Source organism: Taurulus bubalis (assembly GCF_910589615.1).
Source record: "Taurulus bubalis genome assembly, chromosome: 12".
Taxonomy (NCBI): Eukaryota; Metazoa; Chordata; class Actinopteri; order Perciformes; family Cottidae; genus Taurulus; species Taurulus bubalis.
This window is the reverse complement of record NC_136600.1, coordinates 18,939,603-18,953,840: the sequence shown is the minus strand read 5'-3', so window position 1 is coordinate 18,953,840 and position 14,238 is coordinate 18,939,603. Positions and strand designations below refer to the sequence as shown.

General features: G+C 40.3%; 2 protein-coding genes across 2 annotated transcripts in view; one reads left to right on the top strand and one right to left on the bottom strand.

Annotated features, from left to right (window-relative positions):
* Positions 1–14,238, top strand: part of adam22 (ADAM metallopeptidase domain 22) — a gene marked incomplete at both ends in the record, with an annotated part of 50,136 nt that overhangs the window by 18,384 nt on the left and 17,514 nt on the right. The window contains 2 exons of the mRNA XM_079227304.1: positions 1,216–1,298; positions 5,201–5,264. Of these exons, the coding sequence (XP_079083430.1) occupies positions 1,216–1,298; positions 5,201–5,264 (147 nt within the window). The remainder of the gene's footprint in view (positions 1–1,215; positions 1,299–5,200; positions 5,265–14,238) is intronic.
* On the bottom strand, positions 10,672–12,958 carry cldn12 (claudin 12; the record flags this gene model as incomplete). The annotated part of the gene is made up of 2 exons (XM_079227914.1): positions 10,672–12,645; positions 12,740–12,958. 2 exons carry the CDS (start codon positions 12,956–12,958, stop codon positions 11,815–11,817), a joined length of 1,050 nt encoding a protein of 349 aa, XP_079084040.1. The 3' UTR covers positions 10,672–11,814.

Below are 14,238 nucleotides of genomic sequence, written 5' to 3'. Positions count from 1 at the left end.
TGACAGTTTCCAGTCTCTATGCTAAGCTTAGCTAACAGCTGCTTAACACACACACATGAGTTGCATCCATTGTCCCATCTAACTCTCAGCAAGAAAGTGTATTTCTTAAAAATGTCTAAACATTCCTTATAAAAGAACTCTTAACTAAATGCAATAATATTTAGACATAATGTGCTTCCAACATTTTGGGGTACACTCTTTCCCGTTTCAGCATGATAATATCTTCATGATGAAGTCCATAAAGAAAGTTTTGTCCCGTGTTTAGAATGGAAGATTTTGGCTAGCCTGCACAAAGCCCTAATTTTAAACGTAGCCCTAATCCAAATCTGGTTGAAAGGCATCAATCACCATTACGCCTGTAGTTCAGGTTTTCACTTACTTTCGGTCATGTAGTTTAACCACAACAAACATATATACATGCATCCTCACACAAACCCAAAAGCCGGGGATGGGGTTTGAAGTCCACAGAGAGAGCAGGAGGTAGAAGTGGACGAAGCGGTGCGGTGCGGTGCATAGCACCAAACTGGAGGGCAGAAATTGATCCTCTGATAAAAGCTGCGTTTCCTCAGGGAGACCGGCTTCCTGCCTAATGGCTGTTAGGCAGCGAGAAATGGACCAGGAAGAGATAGCCCGCCGAGCACTTAGACACTTTGACATCATACACGTCTATAGAAAATAAATCTGTGTTTATACGCTCGCAGATAGGGGAAGAAACACACACACACACACACACACACACACACACACACACACACACACACACACACACACACACACACACACACACACACACACACACACACACACATAGACCACACCCACACACACATATAGACAAACAGACAGACAAAGATAGAGAGCGAAGACAGAGTTATGACAAGATGGAAAAACTTGTGACTGATGCTGTGGCTTCCTATTGTGTGTAGAAGTTGGGATGGAGGAATGTGAATGGGTTCATCTCAAAGTGTGTGTATGTACCACACAAACAAACACACACATGCACATGCAGTACACGCACACACTACACAAGTCATACTTATACTTGTTAGCAAACTTATTCTGTGTGATTGATCACTCTGAACTAATTTCCTGATGGAATGTGGTAATGAAAGCAGCAAGTGAGACGTTTTGGTCTCTGTTGGAGTGGATGAGACATTTTAGGAGGCAACCATGTTTTCGTATCTTAATCTGTGAGTGTTTGTGTTTTTCTCTTAGGGAGGAGAGCACTGCTACTACCAGGGGAAGGTCAGAGACATCCCTCACTCCTTTGTGGCCGTCTCAACCTGTCACGGATTGTAGTAAGTACAAATAGTATATGAATTTATAATGTGTGCATGTTTCTCAGCCAACATTGCTGCTTCTGTGTGTCCAGGTAATCGGCCACGCTCCCATTTATTCATTAGGTCAATGTAATTAGTTTTAGCCAGCCCGTCTCTCTGCATTTTTCGCGATGCAGGTTATCATTCGCACTGACAGATGCTGCTCAGGCGTCTTGTCATCTCTTCTGAACGTTGGTATTTTTAGAGTTTGCGCATCTCTAAAGCAGAGAGATGGGTCAGAAACGAGGCGTGCTGGGAGGAATGCTTGTACGCTGTATATGAGTTTTTGTGTTACAGTGTGTTGTAAAGAAGAGATGCAAAATTGTGTACTGTGTTACTGAATGTCATTGGATGCGATTAATTCAAAACTTGTATAAATTGGCACCTAGGAATAATCATGCACATAAAATACGGATTTTCACAGTTGCCTCCATACGTTTGCTGAAAGGAAACAGCATTTTCCCAAAACTGTGAACATACTGTGAGATGAAAAAACCCCACACCAAACCTCAGACATTTAACACATTGTTTGGTATATTTTCTTTTCTTTTTTAAACATTATTTGTATTATTTATTTTTTAAGTAATTAAAGCAGAATGTATAGCATTATTGCTGTAAAGAAAAAACTTCTTGTCAGTTTAATTGATGAATTGCTCATTCGTTAATGGGAAGCCTTGTATTCATGGGTGTTGTTAGTTGTTTTGACCAGACATTTTCATATTGCATAACAATAATTTCTCTAAGAAAAGAGAGAGCTACGTGTAGTGGGTATAACTTTGTAATGGTCTGAATTTAGTTGCAAAGGTTAGAGATCTAAGCTTTATGAAGTATTTTGCTTTCATCGGCACATTGTGTACACACTATTTCATCACTTTATCCCTTTTATTCTCGATCCATTACGCCTCATCAGAGCTTGATTCAGTCCAGTGAATCCTCTTTTAACATAACGTCCAAACCAAAATAATCAGTGCAGAGAAATAAATTAATCTAATTGAAGGCAAGTGGTCAAAATGAGATTGATACTTGCTGAATAAGCTAAATTAAGCTTGGGCTTTTAATAATGTTTGCATATTTCATGTGATTGTGGGATCATGTTGGGAAATGTGTCAGCACAGGAAATTATTTAGTGCCGCATCTTGGTTTTTGGCCGCCGCATCTTAGCTTTTTGGAACCAGAAGTAACATGAAAGGATGGAGCTGGTTGTTGTACAACCAAACATAAGACATTTTTAGGGACCTAAATTGTTCCAATTTACTCCCATGAACTGAAAATGCACTTTGAAAGTGTTTAAGTTGTAAAACAAAAATACGGACAACCCCCAAACCGGAGTCCTGTCAATCTCAAATCCTGTCAATCTCAAATCCTGTCAATCTCAAGTTAGCAACGCCCTAAAGCATACCCAGCTTTATCATCTATTTTGCTCTAAATGGGACCATAATTTACGAAATGAAGATGTGAAACTAGCGATCCATAAACTCATGTTTACAATAATTAGTTTGATGGTGAAGAATACTCCTAATAGAAGTAGGATTTATTTGATTGAAATCTCAGGTTTTGAGGGTTTCAGTCTTAACGTGAATATAAAAACAATATAGACAAGTGTGTGTGTGTGTGTGTGTGTGTGTGTGTGTGTGTGTGTGTGTGTGTGTGTGTGTGAGAGAGAGAGAGTGAGAGTGAGATAGTTAGAGCGAGGGAGTTCAGGGAGTGCACAGTGGTGTCGGAGGGTTAGACATTAGAGGCAGAGTATTTCCCTTTTGCTGAGTCAGGTGTTTACTGTAATATACATCCTGCTCTCTCCTCTTTCTCTCTCTGTCTCGCTTTCTTTTACACATATACACACACACACACACACACACACACACACACACACACACACACACACACACACACACACATACGCTCGCAGATAGGGGAAGAAACACACACACACACGAACAGAGAAACTTGACTCTGCACTACAATAGGGTATTAACGGTATACAGCAGGATAGTGCTCTCAGCAGACAGTTAACCATGGACTCAGGTTCCTGTTTAGAGCATCCTACATTTGTGACTGAAAAGCAAATGCAAATTACATCATATCCCAGAAAAGTTCAAATGTTGAGCTGGTTAAAATCTGCTTTTAATTCAGAACAACTGGCCTCCTCTGTTGCCACTAGTGCAAAAATGATGAAGTGTTAAATAAAAGTTTGAAAGTGAACCAAAACAGAAAACTTGTGGACGGACTAAATGCGAGGGAAGCTGCAGATGCAGGTGCTAATTCTCTGTAGGTTCATTACTATGAGCGATCCCTTTCACGTGATTTGATAGATTATTATAAGAAATATTGATTATAGCTGCTTTAAGTATTTTTCTAGTCTATAACATGAATATGCATCATTAAATGAGATACAATCAAAGGTATTTATGAAGAGTCTTACCCTCATAGTACATTACGGTTGTGGTTTGATGAAATGGCAACTGTCATCAGTTTTAGATTCAAATGTTGCTAAATCTTGATTGGAGGACATACGTGTGTGATATAATTTTCCAGCGTAGTCCCACCCATAAAGATGGTGTGTTCATGTTTGATCTCATTACTAATTGCAAAAAGCTGATTGAGAAAATAGGTTTTCAGATCGTTTAAAGTTTAGAAAACAGTGGAAGAAATGTGAATGTTCCCTTGTTGTCTCAGCAGAATGAGTGTTTGATTTTGGTGTCCAAGAAATATGTATAACATAAGGCAGATAAATTCAGCATCACATTTATTTTGTGAACTTAAATAAGTGTTGCATTTCACATTTCTTTATGTAAAATATATGATATATAGTATTCAATTTCTCAATGACAAAATATAATGAACGGACATACAAAACAATACAGAGGAAATAGAACACTCAGTAGAACACAAACAGACCAAACGGTTTGTAAAGTAATACACATTTTGATCTGTGTTGCCTTCTCTTTGTGTGTGTGTGTGTGTGTGTGTGTGTGTGTGTGTGTGTGTGTGTGTGTGTGTGGGAGTGTGTGTGTGTGTGTAATTTGCTGTCAGTGTAATGTTGGACCTGGACAAAGAGTGCGTGCTGAAGGTGATTTCTGTGTTGAAGGCCAAAAAGAGGTAGAACAAAGGCAGTGCGAAGAGTATGACTGACGGCTTACCTTCATGACTTTACAGTTTGACCCGACCAATCTCCTAAATGCTTCAGATAGAGTTCATTCATGGACGACGTCCATTACCGTGTTCACGCACACGCAGGTGGGCAGAGACGAAAGGACCTTCACTCGACTGCTAAATGAGAAATTGATCTCTGACTTTTTAAAATGATTGCATGGTCGAAATTATGTGTGTATATGTGTTATAACCTCTTTCTCTCATACCTTTATGTGATGAATGTATTCAGAGATGTTAAGTGCATATGAAGTCATTACATTTTCCAATAAATGTGAGAGAGAACCATCATGATTTGCACCAATGTTCTGCTAACATGCACTCATTTCAAACGTGTCTTAGTCATTGGTCAAGCAGTTTAAACTCTTAGGTATTGTTCTAGAGATATAATCCTTGGGTGACCTTTAAGCTGCTGCGTGCGGGGGAATCTCTGAGATGATTGGATGGCCTTTTGTTTCACTTTAGCTTCCACCTTTCCGAAGCAGTACATGGGCCAAATAAAGCAGGACAGCAGAGGATTCTGTCCAAAGCTGCACCTTGTAGGAGTGCATTACAGTTATTACCCTGACAAATGATAATAATACAATAAAAGCCCCCGGTCAAGCACGGAAATGGTTTGTCTATTACACTAATGGTGCGATAGAGTCGTTGAATTCAGATGCATTGTTCCATTTAGTGATGAATAAAACAACAACTGGTGTTGATATGTGCTTTCCTCTCTCTCTATATTTCAGTGGGATGTTTTTTGATGGCAATCACACCTACATGATTGAACCTGGAGGACAGGGCAACAACAATGTAAGTACTCTACACAGAAATGCACATGCACTCTGTAGGAGTTGGTGCTGGTTCCACTTGACGATCAATTTTCCCTTCTTCCATCTCTTCATCTTGTCATGTCCAGCTGCCTCTCAGCCCTGTTGATTATTCCATGATCAGAATATTGTTGCATCAATATTTCATTCAAAATTGAATAATCCATAAACGTCCTGATGGCTTTTATAATAACGGAAGTTATCCTTTAGTCGTCAATGTTTAGGCTTTGTTAGGCTGGTTTCTACAACGATCTTGTGTATTGGTTTTCCTTCTAAACACAAATTTGTGGCTATATATTCAAATTATGATTTCTACTTTAGACTGTGTGTGCGGTACATAACTGGTGAGAATAGTTTTCCTGGTATTACAGGATTCATGCTGGTCATTTATAGTCCTGAGAGGAGGTTTGGACTAAATCAGAGTCAGTTACAGATCACACACCAGTTGTCGCGACTTTTTCTTAATGAGCCGTGAGTGTGGCCCGCAGGTCCCAGGACAGAGAGATTTGCTGGGTAACAAAGCCAACAGAGCAGAACAGTCTACAGCCAATTAGATAATAACAATTACAGGCATTATGGCCACAACGAAAGGACAGATCTGAGATTGTCTAAAGACGCCTTGAGCATGAGAGTGAAAGGACAAGCCGCTGATACTGTGTGTGCGTGTTCTTTCTGCTCTAATTAAAACGTCCAGAAGAAGTGTGTTTCTGGTGTTAATCAGTAAGGGACGAAAGGAGACAAGATAAGAGAGGTCAGGGGTTTGTGTCTGTGTGTATGTGCACTTATGTGTGTTGGTAGTGGCGGCCTGGCACACAGCTACTTAAGATTCATTCCCATATGATCGTTTTAGTGCCAATGGTGTTGAAAGAATGGATAGGAGAGGAAATGAAGACGATGGACGGATGTAAAGAGCAAATATAAGGCTTGATGAGCTTAGCAAAAAACTAAATATGTTAGTAAATTAAGGGTAGGTTGATTGTTTGTCATTGTATCTCCTGCAGAAAAACTACAAAACAAGAGGAACTCTTTGGTTTGTAATGTTAGTTACGATATCACAGTTATACAATATGGAAAGACAATTTAAGTTAAAGCAATTGAATATTCAGAATGGGAAAGATTGATAAAATAAGAAAAAGAATAGAAAGAAGGATTAACGACAATGCTTCAGCCCCCTATGTTTATTTCACGTCATGGCTTTCTCGTCTCTTCCACTTCTCCTTTGACTCCCTCCTCATCTGGCCTCTTCTTCGTCTCTGCCTCCGTCATTCCTCTCCAGTGTTTTCTGGAGAGACTGAATTATTCAAGTGATGAGAGAGAGAGAGCGGTAGAGAGAAAGAGAGAGAGAGAGGAGAGAGAGAGAGATCTTAACTCAGAATATTGCTGCAGCACTCGTCTTCAGAGATACAGCATCTTGGGAGCCTTTTTTTGGTCATATACACATGCCCAGTGATGTAAAATGCACATAAAGATGGGAAGAGATTCTGCAGTTTAGTTTTTCTGTGCGTCAGGCCAAAAACACTGCTGCATATCAATTATAAAAAATGAAGCAAGATATATTTTGGAGCACACATACAAATGTTTATGTACATTTCAAATTGATTGCTCTAATTAGAAGAACTTTTAAGCTACAAGCCTAAATATTGCTTTCTCTTTCATCCTTCACAGCATTTATCTGACTGCTTTAGTTATTTTGCAGTAGCAGATTTAAAAATGCTACTTAGATATTATTGTATAATTTATAATTGTGGTATTACAACTTTTGCTCCAGTAAAGGATTGAAATACTTGTTCCACCTCTGCATATTGGAGACATATGCTCTTGTTATGTGACCTTTAGTTGTAAAATACCAGAACTCAACAAGCCTCAAAGAATCTAGACTTCTTCGATACTGTAAATTAAATAACACATAATTGTCTATACCGTAGTAGAAGTACTGAGGTGGTTTAAGAAATATATTTGTCACGTAGCTCCATTGCTAGTGATGGTTTTGGCATTTTAGGTGAGGAAAGCCTATCTGCATGACAATGCCGGGGACAGAGCTTCCCCTGTGCACAGCAATGGCTGTCAGGTTGTCAGCACTCTGGATGTCTGCTCCCTGCGGGCGATGGTCCACCGTGACCGTCTCTCCCTCTCTACATCTCTGGGCTCCTCTCGGTTGATCTCTTTCTCTATTTCATTCACTCTCTAAATATCTTGTTGTCTCTTTGTCTGCTTGGTCTGTAAGCCGTCCAATCTTTTTTTTGTCACACAGATGTTTGCTGCAAAAGCCTAAGTGCTCCTTATGTACCCTGTGTACCAACACACACGCACAGAGGCACACACAAAATACTGTGCTTTCCGAGTGGATTTTAGAAGGCTCTTTTTGAAAGGCTGTTTGCTCATGTTCTTGTAATAACCTGAAACAGCCACTTATCAGTCAGCGTATTAAATGCAAAGGCTTTTTGCCTTTTATGTATCACTAATTCCAGCTGTTATGATCTAGATGAAAGTGATAGGAAAAAGAAACATGGCAGCCACTGGCAGTGTTGAGATGGATAGAGAGTTGGCATGGCCCTTGTCAACCATATGTTAATCCATCTGATCTTCCTCTGCCAAGGCAGAAAAAGTTATGCAGGACATTAACTAAGTGTGTCCTGAACCAGTTGGTCATGTCACCTTCTGCAGCTGAACTGGTTTGAATGTGTAATATTGTTCTGAACAAGGAGACTAGGTGTGAGCATCTCTCTACCAATACTCTCCCTTTTCCCTTCTCTCTTTTTTTCAACACTGCCATGCCTTCTCTCTCTCTCTACCAATACTATTGCCGGTCGGTAGGCCGGCCCGCTCTCCCTTTTCTCTATTTCTCAACACTATTCTGTCTCTCTGTGGTAGAGAGAGAGAGGGTATACCAAATTGCCTTTTCTTCTCTCTCATCATTTAATTGTAATTAAGATGAGAGAGAAGGGAGGACCGGCCAGCCTGCCGACCCGCAATAGCATAAAATGAAAATAGAAAAGAAAGAAAGAGAGAGAAGGGGAGCTACAAGGCTACATGTAAATCTTGCAGTCTTTAGTGTGCAAGTGTGTGGGTGAGAGTGAACATGCATAGAACTTGAGTATGTGTGATGCTGACTTGCATTTACAGAAAACATCATATGTTTAGCTCTCTTGTTTTTTGGACACCTTCCCAGTCCCACCAACAGCTCTGACTATTCACTTTCAGTGAGGACTGAGAAAAGCATAGTGCTGTGTTTTGTTGATATTGCAGAAAGTGTGAATTTAGTCTAGCGGCACATTTAAACTATGAAGGCTAAGAAAACAAAAACAAAGCAGTATTTTGATAATCAATTAATGGCTTAAGTCATTTATCAAACAACAAAACTAGCAGCTTGTCCCAAATCTGTACTATATTCTAATTCTAAGCAGGAGTTTTGGATGTAGTGTGTTCACACTGGTTAAGTGTACTCACACCAGACAGTGTGCATACTAATACTAAATAGTCATATGTGGTGTTGATGGAAACTATTCTCCCACAATGCAATGCACAAGGGAAATGGAGGATAAATCCTCATCTTATAAATTAATTTTGAATGGTGGTAAAACAGCTTCAGAAACAACTTCAAAACAAAAATCAATCTTAATAAATACATGTTGCTTTCTATTTGTCAAGTTTAACTTGCAGTTTTTTAATATTAGTTTTCTTAAATAGTTTACTATGATGATTACAATGTACCTACTAAAGTTTGCTAATCAGCACTAAAAACAAAATACAGCTGAGGCTGATGGGAATGTCATTAGTGTTGCTCGTGTATTGGACAAAGGGAATTTTAACCTGATGGATATTAAGAGATCACCATGAATGCCTGGAGAAAAAGGCATCTTAATCCTTCAAATAGTTTCAATCTGGACTAAAAGAAATATTAAATTGTTCTTAAATGTGAGAATTTGAAGGTGTTCTGTGATTTTAAATATTTTGTTATCATTGCTACATTGCTGTTAAATATTTTCCCAAATCTGGGAGGATAACTGAGGATGAGGGGGTGGGGGAGTGAAGGATGAAGTAAAGGATGAAGTAAGGGGTGTGTTGGTGGGGGTAGTGGCAGGTTGCAGAGCGGGGGGGTGTTCGCATTAGGTGCCAAGAAGAGGATTTTTTTATTCTAGCTCAAGCTGGGAATGAATCTCAGAATGAGCTAGAGCTGATGGGATTTTTAAAAAGGGGGTCTCCCTGTGGCCTCAAGCCAACTTGATGTTACTAAACCTGGACCAGTTCATTCACACATGCAGACGGAGAGCAGTAATGGAAATCATGTCACCCCTCCCTGCTTTATATTCATGAGCCAGTAGTCTGTGTCTGAGGTACCATCTCCCCTGGCAACCTAGGCTCCACCCCATCTCTTTGTAGCACGACATATGAAAGCCATCTGTGTTTACACCCTTAATCTCCATCACTACACACTCCCTGCCGGGTCTATATGCTGTGGTTGTATTTTTAAGATGGGAGACACTGGTCCAGAGCTTTATTACAACAGTTAATTTAGGATGAATGCACTGTGCATATGCTACAAATAATACAAATGCATCTATGTCATATGGTCTTATTAATCATCAGACGCTAAATTCTCAGTCAACATGAAAGTGTGACATCAAAGCAGGAGTTGGCTCCAATTATGTCTGCTGCAGTTTAGGCTGGTGGCTGTTAATTCAGATGTTCAGTCCGCTAGGACTACATCAAAGATAAGACAAAACACTGCAGTGCTAAAAGATTAATTTTAACCTGAGTACTCACTGTTTTTAATTGGATATAGTTTTATTCTAGAGTCTGATATGAAAACCTAAATATTTACCCACAGGACAACTGCCAATGAGTTTTTAATTATCTGAGTAAAGTGCACATTTCAATACAAAGGGTAAACTAAAATCTTGCTCCAACGCCAAAGAGGCAAAGCTGTATGATCTCTGAAGGAATTGATGATGCAAGTAATCATTAGCTGCATGTAGGTCTATGTTGTAATTTTAAATTGTGAATTTGTGCACTACATTTGGTAACTTGGCCTTCCTTAGTATGAAAATATGTTTGCTTCACTTTAGCTGCTGGAGATGTGGAGTTAAAGGTGTACATCTGTAAATGTAGCCTTGACCTTACTGGTGCACTGACACATGGATAAATGCAATATCCCTCAGTGAATGAAGTCATCATGCATAGATTACAGAAGGAGGTATAGCATTTTATTGTGATACATTTCTGGGAAACCAGAACCTCACAAGCCATTGAGCAGATATGAGCTGGCTCCCTTCTCCAGTTTGTAATCCAGTCCGACTTAAATGTTGCTTAGTTTCTCCTCCTAGTCCTTTGTCAGTTGAATGAGGATGGACAAATTACTCAAATCAATTATTTCACTACGAGGAGATCTATCATGTGTCTAGTTTTGCTTTATTATTGTTACACCAGCATATAAACAGGCACAGATATATTTTGATTTGTTTTAATAAAATAAAAAGATGTGTAGAAAAACATTTGACGTAAGGTGAACACATTAGACTTTGAAGAATTGTTGATCAGTGCTCATTATGCAAAAGTAAAACTGTCTACCACCACTGAACAACATTACACTTCCAGCTAAATTGGCAATAGTTTTAATTATCAGCAGACATGTTGAGTGCAGATGAACACTCTTCTTACTGTTCATAATTAAAATGTAATTCCAGTGATCAAAATCAGCAAATTTCTTATTGTCTTTTTTTGTTGTTGAAATTAACACTTTGGAAAAGTATGCTGCAATAAATGGTTAAGTAATACGTTAATACGAAAACACTCAAGGCTATAACAAAGTCAGTGAACAAAGGCAGTGTAAACTGGCACAGTATTCTTACAATTAGTGCATTAAAAACTTCAACAGCTGCTCCTCACAGGGGCAATGTGACATAACAAACACAAAAGATATTAACAGGTGAGTCAGTTAGTAGTTGTTCATTTAGAACCACAGAATCTTAAGTAATGTACAGTATTGATAACATTAGACTTCTATGAAAGCTTTACACAGACTAAAGTGACAATTAATTTGAGTATGAATGTGTCCAACATAAACAAATGTAACAGAATAATCACTGACTAGCAGTCAGTAGCTTTTTGGCAGCTATCATCAAGGCTTCTTTAATCTAAAAGCAAGAATGGGAATTTATATTCAGCCACACACCAAATGCTAGTAACAATTTGCTTGTATCAAGTATGGCAACTTTAACAAACCAGTTAAGAGCCATTGTTTGTGGTCATGCTCTGCTGGTAAAACAGTGAAAAAGGCTAGTTGGTTAAGATGTCTTCATGTATTTTTTCTATACGCTGAATACAGTGTTGTTTGCACCAGTGATATAGTGCTCTTCGCTTATAGGAAAAACTCATCCTTCATAACCCCAGGGTTCTTTTGACTGGGTTTCATCTTCCATAGTCAGCTATTTACAGACCTATACTGACTGAATCGCCCCAAGGGCTGTAAATAGCTGTAATATACTTCATGGATAGACGCCTTTAATGTGCTGACGTTATCAGCAGCTTTTCTCTTACTGCCCCTGTGTCAGCACGGGAATGTCGATCTCTATGGCAGACATCCGTGAGCGGGAGGAGTAGCGGTGACCTGCGTAGGTGGATGCATAGCCCTGAGATGGAGCATAGCTCTGCGATGGAGCATAGCTCTGCGAAGGAGCATAGCTCTGTGAGGGAGCGTAGCTGTAGGCCTGGGTCCCTCCCACCTCTGAACCATACCCATCTGGAGCAGAAATCTGAGACACGTACACCTGTGTTGGTGCAGGGGCAATCACACTGTGCGTGTAGCCCTGGGACGTCACATAAGGCTGGGCGTCGATAACTGTGGGAGGGAAGGGCTGCGGTGGGAAGGGCTGAGGACCATAAACTGGGGAAGGAGGATATCCGTTGGCAGTGAGAGGCTGGGTGGACAGCGAGGTAGGCATAGAGGGCAGGGGCAACCAGAAGGGTGAAGGCAACTTCTTACACATACAGTACCACATGAACATCAGTAGGGCAGCCAGCATAAGTCCTCCAGAGCAACCTATAGATACATACACAGCAAAGCCATTAGAGAAAATGTTATCATATCTGATGTTCATTTCCTTGGTGCGGAACAGGAACCACACTGATGGTGCAATGGCGATAGCTCCGCCTAGGAACAAGAACGTCCCTGCCACCAGGTGACAGCCTGCATTGTTGACCAGGAATCTGATGGTCTTAATGTCCGGTTCAGGCTTGTCTGAGCAGCAGCAAGTCTTACACATTCCTGCTATGCACAGAAGCAAGGCTAGAGAGCCAAACAGCAGGCCTGTAGGCAGACAGAACTGCAGAAGCCGCAGATCCAGCTGGTCCACTTTGGAGTACCACTGGAAACATGAGAAGACATGACTTCTGTTAGGACCATTTAGGACAGGAAAAGAAAAAGCATGAGCAGAGGAGAGCAAATATAAAAAGTAATACCTCTGAATCATAGTAGTAACATCCTGAATAGCCATCCTGTTTTACACATTTAGCCCACAGCCCATCATACACGCTGATATTCTTGGCATTACGATTGAAAGTGACGAGTCTCGTTACACGCCACTGTGGGATTAATGCTGCCACAGCAATCCCACCCACACAAACAAAGGCAACGATGAAGGCAAAAGCGTTGGTGGCGTGGATGTCCCGGCACGACATGGTGGCGCTGACAGGAACTGAGGCCACGAGGAGACTTCCTGTTCAAAACGGATAAAGAGAGTAAGTCAGACAGAGAGTGACTGGTTAGTGGAAGGCAATGGGGCCATAATGTGACTGTCATTCTTTACACCGAACTCCAGATCATAGGAAAAAGGCATAGTTAAACAAGCTTCTCCTAATGGCCCCATTACTACTGAAATAAGTTAACTATGCCACAGACTGACCTAGCTATGGGCAACCCCCCTGTATATTGAAATGCACCACAGTGTAGTTGACCCAATATCTGCTGTCCCCGAGAAACAATGCTCTCGTTTCATTAGCAAACAAAGTGGGAATGCATTGGAAGCTGAGCTTGCAGGGCAAGAGTGTCTATACTGCAGTGCATTACACAGACTAAGCAGCTAAACAATGAGCAGTTGAATTAGATGCATAAGGGATCTTTATGGGGCAGCATGAGACAGTAACTGACCATGGCTGTGTGAACACTTTATATTGAGAAACTCCTATCGCCACTGTCCTGGCTTTTCTTCACTGGTTACCAGTGAGTGTATTTAAGTTTTACTGATTTCTATTTTTAGTTGCTTTGTATTTTCATCTTGATTTAAATCATGTAATGTACTGTCATGTACAGTCATCATGGTACCTTAGCTACAGAGGCCGATGCATCGTCCCAAAATAACTGTGTGATAATGCACTGACTAAGAAGACCATGACATATACTTATACTTACACCTGATATTATATTGAAATCCAATTGTGTGATTAACATAAGACGATAACCGAACTAAAAGGGTATTTAAGAAGTTATAAAGACATTTAACCGTTTACCAGACGACGCCTGTCTGGAAGGTTTCATCAACTAGTGAGCTAAGCTAACTTATAATAACGAGAAGTTAGCTCACGTTAGCTCTTTTAGCCCGTTGACTAATCCCTAACTGGAGACACGTCACGCTATGACCAGATTAATAGATGCATATATCAACATATTCGCTCGCTAAAACCTCCCGTGAACATCTGAACTAGCTAATAACCACAAGGTGTTTAACTTATCGGCTGACTGAGCGTTAAATTAGCCCACTTGGTTAGCTCGCTGCTAATACGGTAGCATTACAACAACCTGTTGCGTCCAGAAACCCTCCCCGTGCCGTTCAAACACGACAACTACATTAAACATGAACACATACCGTTTAATTACAGCAGGTGGGTCGTGTTTAGATCGAAACCGCTGCCATTTCAGCCCGGTGTCCTACAAACCTGGTCCAAACAAAACCAGACCCTTT